This window comes from Sciurus carolinensis, chromosome 4, assembly GCF_902686445.1.
Source record: "Sciurus carolinensis chromosome 4, mSciCar1.2, whole genome shotgun sequence".
Lineage (NCBI taxonomy): Eukaryota > Metazoa > Chordata > Mammalia > Rodentia > Sciuridae > Sciurus > Sciurus carolinensis.
Window position 1 is genome coordinate 110685293 of NC_062216.1, and position 22494 is coordinate 110707786.

General features: G+C 37.6%; 1 protein-coding gene across 1 annotated transcript in view; it reads right to left on the reverse strand.

The window, feature by feature from the left end:
- Positions 1-20971, reverse strand: part of Fam186a (family with sequence similarity 186 member A) — a 79941-nt gene extending 58970 nt beyond the window's left edge. The window contains exon 1 of the mRNA XM_047549764.1: positions 20798-20971. Coding sequence (XP_047405720.1) covers positions 20798-20971 — 174 coding nt within the window. The remainder of the gene's footprint in view (positions 1-20797) is intronic.
- Between the last annotated feature and the right edge of the window lie 1523 nt (positions 20972-22494).

Sequence of the window (22494 nt, forward strand, 5' to 3'; positions counted from 1 at the left end):
GCAAGAGGTCCGGTGTCAATCCCCAATACCACACACACACACAAAATCTATATAATATTTTAATTTTTTTATATGGTGGTAGATATCTTTTCCCTTTTTTAGTTTGTTTCCTCCTCTCTATGTAACGTTTTGATCACTAATGTTCTCCTTTTTAAAGTAGAGGAAGTTTCCTATCTTTTTCCACCCTAGAGTATTAAAGATATTTTTCCTTGCATTTAAGTGTCAGTTAGGGAATAATTTTGTATTAATCTTAACCAAATATCCCAACATCATCTATTAAAGTTTTAGCTACTGTTTCCTCTGATAGTCAGTGCTAGTTCTTTCATTCATCATGTTGCTCTCTGTTTTATAAGTTAATTTATCTATCCTTTGCCAATATAATAATGTTCCAACTGGCATAGCCTTATAGTAATTCTCACTATCTTTTAGGGATAGTACCTTAACTTGTTCTTTAGCATTGTCTTGACTATTCTCGAAGTTATCTTGTTGGGATTTCTCTTTCTTTTTCAATACTGGGGATTGAATTTAGGGTACTCTACAACTGAGCTACACCTGCAGCTCTTTTTATTTTATTTTGATATAGGGTCTTGCTAAATTGCCCAGGTTGGCCTCTAACTCATGATCCTCCTGCCTCAACCTCCCAAGATGCTGGGATTATAGGTGTGCACATCACTCCAATTTTTAGGCAGCATCTTCAAATCTCTGTTCATTCTTCACATTGCCCCCTACTCTGTGTCATAACTCTTCTCCTCTCTTATGGATACTCATAGTTACATTTTGGACCCATTTGGATAAACTCCCCCCTCAAGATCCTTAATTTAATCACATCCTCAAAGATTTCTTTCCATGTAAGGTGACTTTTGCATCTCTCCAAGTATTAGGCTTTGAAATCATTTGGGTTGGTCGGGCAGAGGGTATTCTACCTACCACACATTGTTTGCTAATATTTTATCTGGATTTTTTTGCATCTATGTCATGAATGACATCAGTTTATAGCTTTTTTTTTATTTTTCATTTTTAAGTTTTGGGGATTAAAGTTAGGGCTTACCACACACTAGACAAGTGCTCTACCACTGAGATACATCTCCAATTCTTTTTATTTTTTATTTTGAGACAGTTGCTAATTTGCCCAGGCTGGATTTGAACTAGCAATCCTCCTTTCTCAGTCTCCCAAGTAGTTGGGATTACAGACATGCACCTCTGCACCTGATTTAACTTTATTTTTCATATTACCTTTAACTGGTTTTCATGTCAAGGTTATATTGACTTTATAAAGAGTGTTGGAAATAATTTCTCATTTTACTAAAACGTTCTGGGAAAGTTTGTTTAGGATAATATAGAAAAAGCCAAAATTAGCCCTTTTTTCCTTACAATTTAATATACGAATGTTTTCCTAGAAAATTTCCTATTTTACCTAAGTTTTCTAATTTACTGTCAGCAAATTATACTTAATATTCTGCGTTTTGGGGGCCAGGCATATAACTTAGTTGGTAGAGTGCTTGCCTCGCAAGCATGAGGCCCTGGGTTCAACTCCCAGCACTACAAAAAAAAAAGACAACAATATTCTGGATTTTCTTATAATCTTTATGTCTCTGGTATATCTGTGTTATGTCGTTATGTCACTCCTTTCATTTATAATAGTCTTTGTGTTTTGTTGTCGTTTGTTTGGTGCCGATTACTGAAACCAGGAATGCTTTACCCCCAGACATCCTCAGCACCCCCTCTTTTTTTTGTATATGGTGATAAAGTCAAATATTCTACCACTGAACTACATTCCCAACCTTCTTATTTTTATTTTGATACAGGATCTCACTAAGATGCCCAGGCTGGCCTTGAACTTTTGATCTTCCTGCCTCTGCCTCCCAAGTTGCTGGGACTACTGGCATATGCCACTGGGCCTGGCACCAGAGATTGTTGAATTTTATTTGACTTCTCAAAGAATCACTTTTTGAATTTCCTAAGACTTCATTGTATGTTTTGTTCACTGAAGTTGCTCTGATGTTTTAAAATTTTCTTTATTCTATGTTCTCTCAGCTTGATTCATTGTTTTCCCCTAACTTGTAAGTTGTCTGCTTAACTTATGCATTTTAAACTTTCTTTTCTAACATAGGTTATAAATGTCCCTGTAAGTACTGCTTTAGTTATACCCCGCATGCCTTTGTACATAGTGCATTTGTTATAGTTCTAAGTATTTTCTAATTTCTACTATGACTTCTTCTTTGACCTATGAGTTATTTTTTCAGTTTTCCCCCTTATATTTGGACTTTACTTTTAAAGTCACCTTTTGCATACCAATTTCTGGTTATTATTGCATTGTGGGCTTTATGACATAAATTCTTTTAAGTCTTGTTTTATAAATTAAAATGCTCTCTCTGCACCTTTGGAGAATATGAATTTTCTACTTTGTTATAAATATCCATTGGATGAGCCTAGGGGCATGCTTGTAATCGAAGCAATTTGGGAGGCTGAAGCAGGAGGGTTGCCAGTTCAAGACCAGCCTCAGAAAAGTAGCAAGGCCCTAACCAACTTAGCAAGACCCTATATCTCAAAATAAACAGTAAAAAGGACTGGGACCTGGTCGAGGTGGCACATACCTGTAATCCCAGCAGCTCAGGAAGCTGAGGTAGGAGGATTGCAAGTTCAAGGCTAGCCTTAGCAAAAGCAAGGTGCTAAGCAACTCAGTGAAGACCTTCTCTAAATAAAATACAAAAAAGGGCTGGCGATGTGGCTCAGTGGTTGTGTGCCCCTGAGTTCAATCCCCAGTAACCTTCCCCCCCCCAAAAAAAAAGGGCTGGGTGTGTGACTTAGTAATGAACTCCTTCGGGTTCAATCCCCAGAACAAACAAAAATCCATTAGATGAAACTTTTTTTCATATTGTTCAAAACTTTTACACCTTTAATGCAGTTTTGGACTTCATCTATTAATTATGTTTCTTTCAATTTCTCCTTGTACTTCTCATATTTTTTCTTCATATATTTTCAAGCTTTAGTATTGGGGCAGGGGCTGGGGATATAGCTCAGTTTGTACAGTGCTTGCCTTGCAAGCACAAAGCCCTGGGTTCAGTCCCCAGCACAAAAAAAAAAAAAAAGAAGGTAGTAGGTAACAGTACATACAAGTTCAGAATTATTATCTAATTGAGTATCTTTTTGTTATCACATGATCCTCTTCTTCTCTAATAATACTTGTAAACTTAAAGTCTGTCATGTTAGTCAGCTTTGTGTAAACTTAAAGTCTGTCATGTTAGTCAGCTTTTTATTGCTGTGACAAAACTGTGAAAAACAATTTAAAGGAGGAAAGATTTATTTTGACTCAAAATTTGAGACCTTCCAGTCAATTGCTTTGGGCCTGAGGTGAGGCAGAACATCATGACAGAAGTGAACAATGGAGTATCAACTCATGGTAGCCAGAGATCAGAGAGGGGGTGGGGGTGAAAGGGGCATGCCCTCAAGGAACCAATCCCTTCAATTAACTCCAACCTCCTACAGTTTCTATTCTAATAGTCCATTTGAATTTTTTTAAATTTTATTTTTAGTTGTAGATGGACACAGTGCCTTTATTTTATTTATTTATTTTTATGTGGTGCTGAGGATCCAATCTAGTGCCTCACACATCCTAGGCAAGTGCTCTACCATTTGAGCCACATCCCTAGCCCTGGGAAATATTTCTTAACTAGAACACAAAGGATATGGAATAATATCACATCTATGAAAACTGCATACAAGAAGGGTAAAAAAGAAACTTCTAAGCAAATTTACATATTAAACATCACTTAAAAGACAGAGAATGGTGAAAATGCAAGGTAACTATAAGTAAAAAGAGGAGGGGAAAAAATATCCTGAGGTCCAGCAGTCCTACATATTCCCATTCTGTCACTCCCCTGCCAAAGAACCTTATTGTGAGCAAAGGGAACCTGAGAAAATGCAGGGAAGATAGAGGAAGGATGTTAGTATAGGAGGCTGAGAGTGAATTCGGAGTAACTACAAGAAAAATAAAATTCATCCTAAATCTAAAAATACTTAAAAAAAAAAGGGGGTGGGGGGGTGGGCTGGGATTGTAGCTCAGTGGTAGAGCACTTGCCTAGAGCACTTGTGTGAGGCACTGAGTTCAATTCTCAGCACCATATATAAATAAGTAAAATAAAGGTCCATTGACAACTATAAAAATATTTTTTAAAAGTAAAATGGGCAGTTCATGCTATAAACTTCGCAGAAGAGTTTCATAGTTCCCAAGTCTTGCAATAGCAGCTGCTATAGAGTCAAACCTGAGTTACAAAAGGAGAGATACTTTTTGTTGATACAGAATTTAAAGAGAAATATATCATACAGAATGCCACAGACACATATTCCTTTAAAAAGGCAGATTTCTGGAGAAGAAAAAAAAAGCCATAAGGAAACCTGGCACTGTGGCACACAACTGCAATCCCAGTGCTCAGGAGGCTGAGGTAGGAGGATCACAAGATCCAGGCCATTTGAGTAACTTAAGCAAAAGACCCTGTATCAAAAACAAAATAAGGGGCTGGGGTTGTGGCTCAGCGGCAGAGCGCTTGCCTAGCTTGTATGAGTTCCATCCTCAGTAACATATAAAAATAAAAGTATTGTGTCCATCTACAAATAAAAACATAAAATAAATAAAAAGGGCTAGAGATAGAGTTCAGCACTAGAGCACTTTTGCCTGGCATGTGGAGGCCCTACATTCAACCACCAGTACTGCAAAATAAATTAATAATTTATTAATTTAAAAAGAATAAATTGAAGGTACCCAAGGGAGAATGAATTCAACTATAAATTTAATCAAGGAGGGAGGCTTGGGTGTCACTCAGTAGTAGAGTTCTTCCTAAGCATGTGCAAGACCCTGGGTTCAATCTTTAGCACCACAACAAAATAAATAACAACAACAAGAATCATCATTATAATAAGGGGTATTAAAGGCAAGAAAACAACTAATAACATGAAAATGGTATAAGGGAAAATGTAGAAGTGGCCAAAGAAAGGCAGCTGAAATGGAAGATAGGCAAAAAATGAATCATATTCATATTTTCAGAATCTCTGAAAAATAAAAATGTAAAAAATTAATTAGCTCAAAAAAATTAGGGATGATGTCACTATAAATTCTGCAGATAATAAAAAGATAATAATGTATTATGGTCACCAACTTTCAGCCACGTATGGTAGCTGTTAGGGGCAGTTGTGACTCCTCGATAGCTCCCAGAAAAACGCCCCGCATACACGAGGTCTCACACAAGGGACTTTATTTTATGCGGAGGATTTACGTCAGCTCGGGGGAAAAAGAAAGAAGAAAAGCAAGATGGCGCGTGGCCTCTCCTAGATATTGGAATCTCGCAGGCTCAGAGGAACCAATAGCATGTTAGGACGTAATGTGGGAGGCAGGAAGATTATGGCAGCATAAGCCTGGGCGGGAAGAATGTAGACTGACAGGTGATGGGGAGGCCGGAAATTCCCGTAAGGGAGAGGCGGGAGGAACGCAGATTGACAGGTGGTTGGGAGGAGGGAAATTCCTGTAACGGGAGAGAAAGGTGGCTTTATACCTTATAGCAGCTACTCAGGAGGCTGAGACAGGAGGATTCCAAGTTTGAGGACAGCTTCAGCTATCTATTTAGCAATATCCTGTCTAAAAATAAAAAATAAAAAGGACTGGGAATGTTTGTCGGTGGTAGAGTATCCCTGGGTTCGATCCCCAGTAACAACAACAACAACAACAACAAAAAAGAAATTGAATGCAGTGTTGCACGCCTGTAATCCCAGGACTTGGGAAGCTGAGGCAGGAGAATCAAAAATTCAAAACCAGCCTCAGCAATTTAGCGAGGCCCTAAGCAATTTAGTGAGGTTATCTCAAAATTTAAAAAACTAAAAATGGCTGGGGATTTTGCTCAGTGGTGAAATGCCCCTGGGTTCAATCCCTGGTGCCAAAAAAGAAAGAAATGAATAAACTAAATAGCCCTATGCGTATTTTTAATTGAATTTGTGGTCTTAAATCTTCCCATAAGTTAAACTCTGAGCACAGATGGTCCCCTTGGTTATTTCTCCTTCTTCCCACCCAGATACTGGTAGTTTCTACCAAACTTATAAAAAGAAATAGCACAAATTCTCAACAAACTCTTACAGAAAATTGAACAGAAGGCGATTCTTCTATCTGACTCCCTAAAGCTAGTGATACACTGATGCCAAAAGTAGTCATTACAAAAAAGAAAACTACAGAAAATATGCCTCATAAATATGGACACAATAGTTAACCAAATTTTAGCAAACCAAATACAAGATATCAAAAGAATAAAAAATCACAGATAAATGGAATTTATCTCCAACATGAAATGTTTGCTTAATATTCATAAATCAATATAATTGAGGTTTTCAAGATGGCAGAATAGAGGAGGTTGCTTTCCTGGCTGCTTCATGGAGTGAAACCAAGAAAGCAGACAACTTCTCAGTAAGGTGGGTGAAAAAAAAATAGTGTGACGGGGGACTTTACTGGAATTTAAAACTGGAAGCGTAATGGAATTAAAGGAACCCACATTTTGGGGAAGCCTGAGGCATGTCTGGACACGAAGCATTTAGAGATCAAGGACATTGTCAGGCAAACCTGAAAGACATGCTGTTCCGTATATGTGTGCTGGGGGCAGGGGGAGCTGCCATCTCTCTAGGAGGCATGCAGAGGACAAAGGAAGGAACTATTTTGCAGCCACTGTGAGGGGTCAGCAGCTGAGGGGGCTGATTCCTGGCAAACCCAAGTTTACAGTCTTAGTAAACACACACTGTATGAGTGTTCTTAAGTGACCAGGAGAAAAACAAAACATGGAGAGAGGTTTACACAGGGGACAACTGGTCTCAGAAACCCACTAGACTCTATCCCTCCCCCTCCAATCCAACTACTTACAGGACCAAGTGGGAGAGACACATCTGGTTGGGAACTCTGAAGGTAAGGGTGGGAGAGATTGGAGACTGAATTCGAGACCGGGAAATGTGGGGTCTAAAGGTGACATAGAGGACTAAAAATTGGGTTCCCTGCCATACAAGTGGAACCCAGGGGAGATCCCTGGGGTACAGTCTTCCAGCATGGAACAGCAAGTATTTGGCACTGGTACATTTATACATATTCATATATATTTTTTTCCATTTCTAGCCTTTTTGAAGCCAGTTATTTTTAATGGATTAGATTTTTGTGAACTAGGATATTTGCTTAGTATATTTTAGTTTTGTTTTGTATTCTTTTTATTTTAATTTTTCTTTATATATATATTTTTTCCTCCTTTCCATTGATTCTCTCTTTTCTTCTGCTAACAGCCAATCTCTATTGTTCTTCTTTCACTCTTAAATTTCTTACTTCTTCTTCTCTCTTCCTTCCTCTTAATCATCATATTCTTTATGACTTCTCTTCCTGTCCACCATTTGAAATTATAATTCTTTTGCTAACTTGCTATTTTTATTGTAGGCAATAAGTGATCATATAATTTCTGTTTATTGTTACAATTAACAATGTAGAAATCATAGTAGGAACTATTTGGTTTAATTCTGTATATTGTTTGCATTGGTTGTTGTTATTATTTGTCTCCCCCTAAACAGTGAGGTACTGGAAACCTTCAGGGACACTATAAGTCCACAGGGTAGAAACTCTACTACCTCAGATCCACATTGTTTGATGTTTGATGGGTAGACACACAAACAACATGAAAAAGCAAAGGAACAAATCAACACAAACAAATCAAGATATTTCTATAAGAGAACCCATTGATGTAATACAAAGCTGATCTCCCGCCCCTTCCATTGCACCACAACCTAACTTGTCAGTCTGAAAGTTGCTCTGCCTGCCCCTTACATTGCAGGAATTTCAGGCCTATGCTACAGCCATTTCCTGCTTCCCACGTTACATCCTAGCTTGTCAATCTGAACATGCTAGCTAGCTATTGGTTCATCAGTCAGCTTGCAAGTATTCTGCACTGCTATTGGTTCCTTCCTGCCCAGGAGAGTTCAATATCTGGGAGAAGCGTCCACGCCATCTCTCTCTTTCCCTTCTTTTCCAACCCCGGAGCAGACACGCTAGTCATCCGCATAATAAAGTCTCTTGTGTGAGGTCCTGTGTCCATCATGGATTTCTGGGAGCTATTGTTGAGCCGCAACTGAGACCAGGAGTATGGAGCGCCAGTTCCATTGGAAGGACTGGAGCCACCGCGGGTCCGGAACTGAACTGCATTTTCCCTTACAATTGACACCATGGTGGAAGAAATGTCAGAGAAGGAGTTTAGAATGTACATAGTTAAACTGAACTCTGAAATAAAGGACAGTATAAGAAATGAAATCAGAGAGAAAATACAGGAAGTGAAAGATCATTTCAATAAACAGGCAGAGAAACTGGAAAAAAAAAAAGCAGAAATCCTTGAAATGAAGGAAACAATAAACCAAATTAAAAATTCAATAGACGGTTTCAAGATGGCAGACTAGAGGGTGGCTGCATTTCATGTTGCTCCAGGACTCGAGGATTCAAAAGAGGAGCGATTGAGAGACTTGGGACCAACTCAAAGCCGCTGGTGAGTCTCTCCCGTTGGGGAAGCCTGCTGGATGGGGCGGTAGCCCCGGAACGCAGAGAACTTTGTGAAGTAGAGTTGCCCGGCGAGACACTGAAGCAGTACCCTCCCCCGACTGGAGCAGTGAACACGGACAACTGGGAACTTTGCAGAGGAAGCCACTCAGCACAGCGCTTGGTTTCAGAGTAACCCGCGGGGCTTCGGCGACTGCCCAGAGGAGGGGCTGCATAGGCAGGCGATTAGGTGCAGAGCAGGGTCCCAGGACCTAGGTGGCTTCTTGGTGGAAGAACTGCAGAGACAAGCTGAGGGGCAGAGCGAAGGTTCCAGGACTGTGGGCAGATTCTCTGAGGAGAGGCAGCCTAAGGAGACTCCTCTGCGAAGGGTGAGGCTCCCAGGCCCAGGAGGTAGGTCCGGGCCCCTGGGAACATTGCAGAGGAAGAATGCCCAACCCAGGCAGCAAGATACCCCTCCCCCCGCTGGAGCAGTGGGACAGCTGGGAACTTTGCAGAGGAGGCTGCTCAGCACAACGCTTGGTTTTGGAGCAACCTGCCAGGGCTCCGGTGACTGCCCAGAGGAAGAGCTGGGTGGCGAGCTGTTTGGACTCAGAGCAACCTCCTGAAAAACAGGGGGGGGGCTGCCCTGAGGAGGAGGAGGTGCACAGTGAGTTGCTTGGTCTTCAAGCGACCACACAGAACACCGGGGGCTGCCTGGAGGAAGAGACATGCGGCGGGTTGCTGGGGCTCGAAGCATCTGTACGAGGCTCTAGGTGGCTGCTCAGAGGAAGGGTCGCATAGCCAGGCGATTAGGTGCAAAGCACGGTCCGGGGACCTAGGCAGCTTCTTGGTGGAAGAGCTGCACAGAGACAAGCTGAGGGGTGGAGCGAAGGTTCCAGGACTGTAGGCAGCTTCTCTGAGGAGGGGCAGCCTAAGGAGACTCGTCTGCGAAAGACAAGGCTCCCAGGCCCAGGAGATAGATCTGGGCCCCTGGGAAAGTTGCCTGGGAAGGCTGCTTTGCCCAGGCGGTAGTTGTGGACTGAGGGGAACCTCCAGGAGGGGAACTGACCAGCGAGACCTCCCCACTGGGTGAATCTTCCCCGCCGGGTGAGGTTTTCCCACAAGGACAGTAAAACCAGAGACACAGGCACAAACAAGCCCTGCCTCAGCCCGCAGCCTAGTTCCCCTTTGGTTGGCCATTGGTCAACAGGTGGAGGCACCTCTGCCCACTATCAGGGAATATACCCCACCTGAAGGCCACCACCCCTAGAGAGGCAGCTTCCTTGGGGAGCACCGCATTATCAACTTCCTCCAAGACTTCAGGCTACTGAAGGATAAGAGGGGATATACTAGCAATCTTCAGGGACATTATAAGTCAATAGAGGAAATCGGCAACATCTCAGCAGTCCACTGATACCTGAATGATATGAGAAAACAAGGGAAGAAAATGCCTCAAACAAATCTAGATGTTACATCAATAAAATCCAATGATAGCATGGCAGAAGAAATGTCAGAAAGGGAGTTCAGAATGTACATAATTATCATGATAAGGGAAGCAAACGATGAAATGAAAGAGCAAATGCAGGCATTGAATGATCACACCAATCGACAGTTAAAAAAGCAAATACAGGAAGCAAAATATCATTTCAATAAAGAGTTAGAGATATTGAAAAAAAAAAAAAACAGAAATCCTTGAAATGAAGGAAACAATAAACCAAATTAAGAACTCCATAGAAAGCACAACCAATAGGATAGAACACCTGGAAGACAGAACCTCAGATATTGAAGACAAAATATTTAACCTTGAAAATAAAGTTGAACAAACAGAGAAGATGGTAAGAAATCATGAACAGAATCTCCAAGAACTATGGGATTATCATGAAAAGGCCAAATTTAAGAATTATTGGGATTGAGGAAGGCTTAGAGAAACAAACCAAAGGAATGAACAATCTATTCAATGAAATAATATCAGAAAATTTCCCAAATCTGAAGAATGAAATGGAAAATCAAGTCCAAGAGGCTTATAGGACTCCAAATACACAAAATTACAACAGACCACACCAAGGCACATTATAATGAAAATACGTAACATACAAAATAAAGACAGAATTTTAAAGGCTATGAGAGAAAAGAACCAAATTACATTCAGGGGGAAACCAATACGGATATCAGCAGAATTTTCAATCCAGACCTTAAAAGCTACAAGGGCCTGGAACAACATTTTTCAAGCCCTGAAAGAAAATGGATGCCAACCAAGAATCTCATACCCAGCAAAACTTACCTTCAGATTTGACAATGAAATAAAATCCTTCCATGATAAACAAAAGCTAAAAGAATATACAAAAAGAAAGCCAGCATTACAGAACATTCTCAGCAAAATATTCCATGAGGAAGAGATGAACAACAAAGAAGCAAATCAGCAAAGGGAGGAGCTATCCTAAAGGAACTCTCAAATAAAGAGGAACCAAGTCGTGTCAAAAACAAACAAATAAATAAATAAAATGAGTCAAATGACTGGGAATACAAATCATATCTCAATAATAACCCTGAATATTAATGGCCTGAATTCATCAATCAAAAGACATAGACTGGCAGATTGGATCAAAAAGAAAGATCCAACAATATGTGCCTACAAGAGACTCATCTCATAGAAAGAGATACCCATAGACTAAAGGTGAAAGGATGGGAAAAAACATACCATGCACAAGGACTCAGCAAAAAAGCTGGGGTATACATCCTCATTTCAGATAATGTGAACTTCAAGCCAAAGTTAGTCAGAATGGATAAAGAAGGACATTTCATACTGCTTAAGGGAAGCATAAATCAGCAAGACATAACAATCATAAATATCTATGCCCCAAACAGTGGCTCATCCATGTATGTCAAACAAATCCTTCTCAATCTCAGAAACCAAATAGACCATAATACAATAATATTAGGTGATTTTAACATGCCTCTCTCACCACTGGACAGATCTTCCAAACAAAAATTGAACAAAGAAACCATAGAACTCAATAACACAATCAATAATTTAGACTTAACAGACATTTATAGAATATACCATCCAACCAAGAGCGAATACACTTTCTTCTCAGCAGCACATGGATCCTTCTCTAAAATAGACCATATATTATGCCACAAAGCTAATGTCAGCAAATACAAGAAGATAGAGACACTACCTTGTATTCTATCAGATCATAATGGATTGAAATTAGAAATAAATGAAAGAGTAAAAAACAGAAATCACTCCAACACCTGGAGATTAAACAATATGCTATCATATGATGAATGGATAACAGAAGATATTAGGAAGGAAATTTAAAAATTCTTAGAGGTAAGTGAGAACAAAGAAACATCATATCAAAATCTCTGGGACACTATGAAAGCAGTACTTGGAGGAAAATTTATTTCATGGAGTGCATTTAATAAAAGAAGTAAAACTCAACAAATAAACGACCTAACACTACAGCTCAAAGCCCTAGAAAAAGAAGAACAGACCAACACCAAAAGTAGTAGAAGACAGGAAATAGTTAAACTCAGAGCTGAAATCAATGAAATTGAAACAAAAGAAACAATACAAAAAATTGACAAAATATTTGGTTCTTCAAAAAAATAAACAAAATTGATAAACCCTTGACCACACTAACAAAGAGAAGATGAGAGAAAACCCAAATCATCAAAATTCGGAATGAACAAGGAAATATCACAACAGACACGACTGAAATACAAAACATAATTAGAAGCTATTTTGAAAATCTATACTCCAACAAAATAGAAAATTTTGAAGATATCAACAAGTTTCTAGAGACATATGAATTGCCTAAACTAAACGAGGAGGACATACACAATTTAAATAGACCAATTTCAAGTAATGAAATAGAAGTCATCAAAAGTCTACCACCAAAGAAAAGTCCAGGACCTGATGAGTTCTCAGCCAAGTTCTACAAAACCTTTAAAGAAGAGCTCATTCCAATACTTTTCAAAGTATTCCATGAAATAGAAGAGGAGGGAAGTCTCCCAAACTCATTCTATGAAGCCAATATCAACCTGATACTTAAACTAGACAGAGACACATCGAGGAAAGAAAATTTTAGACCAATATCCTTAATGAACGTCGACGCAAAAATTCTCAACAAAATTTTAGCAAATCGCATACAAAAACATATTAAAAAGATAGTGCACCATGATCAAGTGGATTTCATCCCAGGGATGCAAGGTTGGTTCGACATCAGGAAATCAATAAATGTAATTCACCATATCAATAGACTTAAAGTCAAGAATCACATGATTATTTCGATAGATGCAGAAAAAGCATTTGATAAAATACAGCATCCCTTCATGCTCAAAACACTAGAAAAAATAGGGATAGTGGGAACATTCCTTAACATTGTAAAGGCCATCTACACTAAGCCCATGGCTAATATCATTCTAAATGGTGAAAAACTGAAAGCATTCCCCCTAAAATCTGGAACAAGGCAGGGATGCCCTCTTTCACCACTCCTATTCAATATCGTCCTTGAAACTCTAGCCAGAGCAATTAGACAGACCAAAGAAATTAAAGGGATACGAATAGGAAAAGAAGAACTCAAACTATCCCTATTTGCTGATGATATGATTATATACTTAGAGGAACCAGGAAATTCCACCAGAAAACTTTTAGAACTCATAAGTGAATTCAGTAAAGTAGTGGGATATAAGATCAATGCTCATAAATTTAATGCATTTTTATACATAAGTGATGAATCTTCAGAAAGAGAAATTAGGAAAACTACCCCATTCACAATAGCTTCGAAAAAAATAAAATACTTGGGAATCAATCTCACAAAAGAGGTGAAAGACCTCTACAATGAGAACTACAGAACACTAAAGAAAGAAATTAAAGAAAACCTTAGAAGATGGAAAGATCTCCCATGTTTTTGGATAAGCAGAATTAATATTGTCAAAATAGTCATACTACCAAAAGTGCTATACAGATTCAATGCAATTCCAATTAAAATCCCAATGATGTACCTTACAGAAATAGAACAAGCAATCATGAAATTCATCTGGAAGAATAAGAAACCCAGAATAGCTAAAGCAATCCTTCGCAGGAAAAATGAAGCTGGGGGTATCGCATTACCAGAACTTCAACTATACTACAAAGCAATAGTAACAAAAACGGCATGGTATTGGTACCAAAATAGACAGGTAGATCAATGGTACAGAATAGAGGACACGGACACAAGCCCAAATAAATACAATTTTCTCATACTAGACAAAGGGGCCAAAAATATGCAATGGAGAAAAGATAGCCTCTTCAACAAATGGTGCTGGGAGAATTGGAAATCCATATGCAACAGAATGAAACTAAACCTATGTCTCTCACCATGCACGAAACTAAACTCAAAATGGATTAAGGATCTCGGAATCAGACCAGAGACCCTGCATCTTATAGAAGAAAAAGTAGGTCCATAGCTTCAACATGTCGGCTTAGGACCAGACTTCCTCAACAGGACTCCCATAGCACAAGAAATAAAAGCAAGAATCAACAACTGGGATAGATTCAAACTAAAAAGCTTTCTCTCAGCAAAGGAAACTATCAGCAATGTGAAGAAAGAGCCTACAGAGTGGGAGAAAATCTTTGCCAATCATACTTCAGATAGAGCACTAATCTCCAGAATCTATAAAGAACACAAAAAACTCAACACCAAGATTACAAATAACCCAATCGACAAATGGTCTAAGGAAATGAACAGACACTTCACAGAAGAAGACCTACAAGCAACAACAAACATATGGAAAAATGTTCAACATCTCTAGTAATAAGAGAAATGCAAATCAAAACCACCCTAAGATTCCATCTCACCCCAATTAGAATGGCGATTATCAAGAATACAAGCAACAGCAGGTGTTGGCGAGGATGTGGGGAAAAAGGTACACTCATACATTGCTGGTGGGGTTACAAATTAGTGCAGCCACTCTGGAAAGCAGTATGGAGACTCCTTAGGAAACTTGGAATGGAACCACCATTTGACCCAGCTATCCCACTCCTTGGCCTATATCCAAAGGACTTAAAATCAGCATACTACAGAGATACAGCCACATCAGTGTTCATAGCTGCTCAATTCACCATAGCCAGATTGTGGAACCAACCTAGATGCCCTTCAGTTGATGAATGGATAAAGAAACTGTGGCATATATGTACAATGGAATATTACTCAGCCATAAAGAATGATAAAATTATGGCATTTGCAGGCAAATGGATGAAATTGGAGAATATCATTCTAAGTGAGATAAACCAATCTCAAAAAACCAAAGGAAGAATGATATCGCTGATAAATGGATGATGACACATAATGGGGCGTGGGAGGGGTTAGTTTTAGGGTTAGAGTTAGGGTTAGGGAGGGGGGCAAGAATGGGGGAAGGAAGGACTGTATAGAGGGAAAAGAGGGATAGGAGGGGTGGGGAGAAGGGAAAAATAACAGAATGAATCAACCAACATTACCCTATGTAAATTTATGATTACACAAATGGTATGCCTTTACTCCATGTACAAACAGAGAAACAACATGTATCCCATTTGTTTACAATTAAAAAAGGTAAGCATTTAAATATAAAAATTATATAAAATAAAAATGGAAATTATGATAAAAAAATTCAATAGAAAGCATCACCAACAGACTAAACCACTTGGAAGACAGAACCTCAGGCAATGAAGACAAAATATATAATCTTGAAAATAGAGTTCATCATGGAGAGAAGATGTTAAGAAACCATGAACAGAACTTCCAAGAACTATGGGATAACATGAAAAGACCAAATTTAAGATTTATTGGGATAGATGGAGGTGCAGAGATACAAACCAAAGGAATGCACAATCCTTTCAATTAAATAATATTAGAAAATTTTCCCAACCTAAAGAATGAAATGGAAAATCCAATACAAGAGACTTACAGCACTGCACATGTACAAAATTACAACAGATTCACACCAAGATACATTATAATGAAAATGCCTACATACAGAAAAAGGACAGAATTTTAAAGGCTGCAATAGAAAAATATCAGATTACATATAAGGGGAAACCAATTTGGATCTCAGTTGATTTCTCAACCCAGACCTTCAAAGTCCTGGAATAACATATACCAAGAAATAAACCTATATCCAGCAAAATTAAGCTTCAGGTTTGAAGATGAAATAAAAACCTTCCATGATAAACAAAAATTAAAAGAATTCACAACCAAAAAGCCTGCACTTCAGAATATTCTTGATAAAATATTCCAAGAAGATGAAATGTAAGGAATAGTCAATGAAAGGAGACACTAATTCAAATTAAAAACTAGACAAAATATATAATATAAAATATATAAAATAAAACCAAATAATTGGAAATACAAATCATATCTTCATAACCCTGAATATTAATGGCCTAAATTCATCAATCAAAAGACACAGACGGGCAGATTGGATTAAAAATAAGACCTAACAGTATGCTGTCCTCTAAGAGACTCACCTCATAGGCAAAGACATCCACAGACTGAAGGTGAAAGGATAGGAAAAAAACATATCACTCACATGGATTGCATAAACAAACAGGGGTATTCATCCTCACATGAGACAAAGTGGACTTTAAATCAGAGTTAATCAGATGGAATAGAGAAGGCCATTTCATACTGCTTAACGGAATTATACATCAATAAGACATAACAATCATAAACACTTATGCTCCAAACAATGGAGCATCTATGTACATCAAAGGAACCCTTCTCAATTTCAAGAACCAAATAGACCACAACACAATAATACTGGGTAACTTTAACATGCCTTTGTCATCACTGGATGGGCTCTCCAAACGAAAACTAAAAAAGTTGTAGAAGTAAAAAAAAATGCAATTGATAATTTAGACTTAAAAATATATATAGAATATTTCATCCATCAATGACTGAATACGCTTTCTTCTGAGCAGCACACAGATCATACTCTAACATAGACCATGTTATATAAGCTATTACATATGTTGGCATACAATTGTGATATTACCTTAATATATTTTTAGCATCTGTAGGGTTATTTTGATAACTCTCTTTCCATTGACATTAATTTTTGTATTTGTGCTTTTTTGTCATTAGAATTGTTGATTTTTATCAAATTTTAACTGTATTATTTCTTCTCTATTTCACATATTTCTGCTCCTATTCTTATTTTTTCCTTCCTACTACATAATTTGAAAATAATTTGATTGCTATTCTAGCTTCTTTCTGATACAAACACTCTAAGTTATAAATGTTCACCTGATTACTGTTTCATTACAGAGATCCTTATATTTTAAGCTTTTGTTATCACTTACTTCAAAGCACTCTTTATTTACCTTTCTTGTACTTTATTCTTTGATCTCTGAGATATTTATAAGTGTGCCATTTAATTTTGAAATAATTGACATGTGGGGATGGGATTCTATATATCTTAAGGTGATTGAATTCTAATGCAATAAATCATGAAAGAAACACAGGCTGCATGATTTCACATTTTAAAATAAGTAATGAAAATGCTGTTTTTGGAGGGGAATTGAACTCAGGGGCCCTCAACCACGGAGCCACATCCCCAGTCTTTTTATGTATTTTATTTAGAGACAGGGTCTCCCTAAGTTGCTTAGGGCCTCACTAAGTTGCTGAGGCTGGCTTTGAACTCATGATCCTCCTGTCTCAGCCTCCTGAGCCACTGGGATTACAGGTGTGGGCCATCGCACTCAGCTCAGAAATACTTTTTATGTTGACTGTATTGTTACATACATGTCAAAACTGATCAAATTGCATATTTCAAATATGTGCAATTTATTGTACTTCAACTTAACCTCTAAAAAGCTATGGGGAAAAATAAATCAATATAATTCAGTGTATTAACATACTAAAGAGAAAAAAACCACAATTATCCCAATAGGTGCACTAAATAATGCTCAGTATCTATTCCTAATTTAAAACAAATTAGGAAAAGCAGAAAATTTCCATAACCTGAAAAAGAGCACCTTAAAAAAAAAAAGTGTAGTTAGTATCATACTCAATGTTGGAGACTAAATGCTTTACCCTAATATTGAAGACAAAGCAACAGTGCTATTATTATCACCTTTATGCAACTTTATATATATATATACATATATATATATATATATATATATATATTTGATATATATTTGGTACTGGGGATTAAACTCAGGGGCACTTGACCACTGAGCCACATCCCCAGCCCTATTTTGTATTTTATTTAGAGACAGGGTCTCACTGAGTTGCTTAGTGCCTCGCTTTTGATAAGCCTGGCTTTGAACTTGAGATCCTCCTGTCTCAGCTTCCTGAGCCACAGGAATTACAGAAAGCACCACCTGTGCCCAGATGCAACTTTATATTGATGGTCCTATACCACTTAACAAATCAGAAAAGAAGCTAAAATATACATGGATATGAACAGTGGAAATAAAACTGCTATTGTTAGCATATGATAGGAATGCATATGTAGGAAATCCCAAAGAAAATATCAGAAAAATCTGTAAGTACTAAGAATTGAGTTTCAGTGTATAAGACTGACATGTGAAAATCAATCATATTTCTCTATATTAGATGTGAACAACTGAAAATTGAAATTAAAAAATAATACCAATAAAACAAATATTAGGGCTGGGACTGTGACTCAGTGGCAGAGCCTTTGCTTAGCACATTTGAGGCACTGGGTTTGATCCTCAGCATCACATAAAAATAAATAAACAAACTAAAGGCATCATGTCCATCTACAACTAAAAAATTTTTTAAAAAATATATAATATACTGTGTTTAGTCAGCTTTTCATCTCTGTGACAAAGTACCTGAGGAAAAACTTTTTTGGGATGGGGTGCTAGGAATTGAACTCAGGGATGCTTTATCACTGAGCTACATCCCCAGCCCTTTCTTATTTGTTTATTCTGAATAAACAAAATTTAAAGGAAGAAAGATTTACTCTGGTTCACAGTTTCAAAGGCTCCAGTTGATGGTCGGCAGACTTCATTGCTTTGAGCCCAGTTTGAGGCAGAACATCAAGGTAGAAATGTATAGCGGAGGAAAGCTGCTTACCTCATGACAGCCCAGAATAGAGAGAGAAAGAAAAGGGCCAGGAACAAGATATAGTCCGCAAAGTCACGTTCCTGAGGAACAACTCCCTCAACTAAGTCCCATCTCCTATAGTTTTCACCACTCCCCATAGACATTCAAATTATTAATCCATCAATGGATTAACCGGTGGATGAGGTTAGAGCCCTCATGATTGAATCGTTTCTTAAAAGTCCCACTTCTGGACATTGCTTCATTGGGGACCAAGACTTTGGGGTTATTCTAGATCTTAAACTTTGATATATGCTTAGTGACGAATCTGACCTATACTGTGGAAAGTAGGCTAATTTTTCTCAGAAATGTTTTGTAGTTTTTTCAGTGTATAGCCCTTAATAAATGGGGAAATATGCTACATTCAGGGATCAAAAGACAAAATACTGTTAAAATTTAAATTTTTTCCAAATTGATTAATAAATTCAATACAATCCCAATCAAACATACCAGCAGACTTTTTTGTTTTGTTTTGGTATCAAGCATTGAACACAGGTGTACTTAACCACTGAGCCACATCCCCAACCCTTTTTTATTTTTTATTTTGAGACAGAGTCTTGCTAAGTTGCTTAGGGCCTCACTAAATTGCTGAGGCTGGCTTTGAATCTCCTGTCTCAGCCTCCTGAGTAATTAGGATTTCAGGTGAGGGCCACCACCCCTGACTCAGCAGAATTTTTATAAATATATGTTTGATAGCATTTCACAGACTGATTTTAAAATTCATTTGAAAATGCAAAGAGAGAAAGCAGTGTGTATAAAGACAGTTTTAAAGTTATGTGTGTTTTAGTGTGTCACTCCAGAGAAAGAAGCCCAAGAAAAAGAAAAGTGAGGGGAGCGGGGAAGATTGGTATAATCAAAGTTTGGAATGGGAGAACTAAAAGAACATGGTTTCAAGAATAATCATGAAGACCCAGTAATCAAGACACTGTGGCATTGGCATTACAAAAGACAAATAGATTAATATAACAGACTAGAAAGAACATAAAGTTAAAGATATGGTCAATTGATTTTCAACTGAAGAGCCAATGCAAGTTAGTGGAGAGAGGATAATCTTTCAACAAATGGAGCTGGAATAATTGTGTTTCAAAAAGAATCTAATCCATTTCTGACATCATATACAAAGATTAGGACAAAGTGGATCATAGACCCAAGTATAAAATCTAAGTCTAAAACTTCTAGCAGAATATGTAGGAGAAATGTATTTGGGTTAGGCAAAGTTCATTTATGTGCCACACCAAAAGCATGATCCACTAAAGAAAATAATAAATTAGACTTAGATCTTATGTTCTTTGAAAAACACTATTAGGAAAAAAAAAGGACAAGTCACAGAATGGGAGAAAATACTTGCAAATCACCTGTCTGATAAAGAAGTTGTATTCAGCAGGGTAATCTCAACATCAGGAAAGTTAAGGCAGGAGGATCTTAAATTTGAGGCCAGCTTCAGCAATTTAGTGAAACCCTGTCTCAAAATTTTAAAAAAATTAAAAAGGGTTGGGGATATAACTCAGTCGTAGAGTGCCCTTGGGTTCTATCCCCTGTTCCACAAAAAAGAAAAAAAAAAAAGGAAACCAATTGGTGGTTAGCTGGGGAGTAAGGTGGGTGGCAGCGAGGGCATGTAGAAGGATTATAAAGAGACATGAAAAACTTTTGGGGGTCATGTGTAAATTCATTAATTTAATATAATATGAGAAGGGCTGGGGATGCAGCTTAGTGGTAGAGCACTTGCCTAGTATGTAGAAGGCCCTGGGTTCAATCCCCAGAACTGCAAAGAAAATGAACATTGATATTGTTGCTAATTGAAACAGGGAAATTCTGTATGGATAGTGAGAAAGTACCAATATTTATCTTTTTCCTCTCTCCTTTTTTGTTTTTAGTGCTGGGTATTGAACCCAGGACCTTGAGCATGCTAGGCAAGCACTCTATCACTAAGCTACATAGCAAACATTGATTTACTTCTTAAGTGGATTCATTAATTCCTAATCTGAAGAGATTAACATCAAATTGGATCTTGTTAGCTACTAGTCAGGTGAAATCATCATTTGAAGCCAAAAGTTTTCTCAAATACAGTTAAATATGAACATAAAATGAGTTCTAAAAAAATGCACCTAGTGATGAAAAATGAAAAAAAATAACTTGTAATATATAAATTTTCAGTTTCACTACCTACCTCTCTAGCTCGTAGGAGCTGTGCTTTTTCAATCCTAGAGATGACTGTCTGTACTGAGAATGGGATTTCAAGGTTAGAGACCACTGGAACATCAAGGGCACTTCCAGGCTTTCTTTTCATGATGATGACATTATCTTTTTCTGGTTCAAAATCACTGTCTATCTCACTTCCCATTTTGATAAATGTTTGAAATTTTGGCTGTTTTTCTTTTATTATTTTCCACAGAATATAGGCAAATGCTAATAAAAGTGTTTCTACTAGGAAGCCAGAAGCCTGCTCCTAGAGGTTGTGCCTTAGCCTACCAACTGGTTGCTACCCATGGTATTCCAGTCCCAGTGATATAATAATAGAGCCACTGTGACTTTATCATTGACTCATACATTTAAACAGTGCTTAGTATATGCAGAGAACTAGGCATTCTAAATGCTGCATTGGTAGATGGGTGAAGGGGGGTGGGAGGGGAGGAAAGAATAGACAACAGGAACACTAAAAGAAATAGAAGACGTAGCGCTGCTTAAATGAAGTTAAAATCTAGGTGTTAGAATTCAAGATCCAATCCAGTATATCAAATGTAACTCTTGGTTCTTCTTCTTAGTTTTGCTTAGATATTTTTAAACCTGTAACAGGATAGTACGTTACAATTTTCACAGCTGTCCCTTAACTTTTCCTAGACAGGTAGTAACTTGGAAGATATTATCTGGATGCATATCACACTCTTTGCACTATTTACTTTTTTTTTTTTAAGGAAATTGACTGAAGAAGGCTTTGAAGTTCCATAGTTGGCTCAAAAAATCAAAAGGAACGCTAGAGGCTGCTTTCCACCTGAGAAGAGGAGTGCTTTGGGCAGCTCCTTTGATTGCAGAGGAGGTGAAAGGATTTAGGAGGCTGGAGTAATTAAAGGACATGGTGGTTTTGTTCACTGTGTAGCTTTATTTTTGAATTTAAAATATATGAAAAGTACAGAAAATAATATAACAAATCGCTAGGTACTTATTCCTAGAGTGAACAAATATTTTGTCAGTCATTTCTGTTATTTTGCTAGTTTTCTCTTTTGTTTAGTTTTCCTTCAGGTATTTTTAAATAAAAGAAAGTATTAGAGAGCTGAGGTCCCCTATGTTGTCCTCCCCAGATTCCTTCCTACCCCTGTTCCATTCCAGAGGCAATGACAATCATGAATTTAATGTATCTGTCTAGTCTATATAGTTTTACTGCAGTTGTATGTGTTCATAAACTATGTAGTATTTTATAAGTTTTAAATTTTATACAAATTATGGACGTATAACAATTTCTTTATCAGCACTTCCTATGTGAGACCTTTGGGTAAACATATTGTAAAATTATTCCTGTGAAAATTTCTTGCAAACTTATAAAATGTATGTTTCGTAAATTGTAAAAACACAATTTTGATGTTTTAGTTTTCCAAAAAGGGAGTCTGGGAATCATAAGTTAGTTATATTTTAAAGATAATCAGTATAATAGGGAGCAAATTAAATATTTTTCCCTTCTCTTTAAGATGTAATTGAGTGATTCCCTCCTCTATGTTCTCAGATCACTTCGTAAACTTCCTATTGTAGTGTTTATCTCATTAAAGTTTAATTAATATTTGTCCACTCCTTGGTGAACTTCTCTCTCAAAACCAGATGCTCTAGTTTTTGTTTTTCTCACATTTGGCATATTTTTCATCAGGTCTTCCTGAG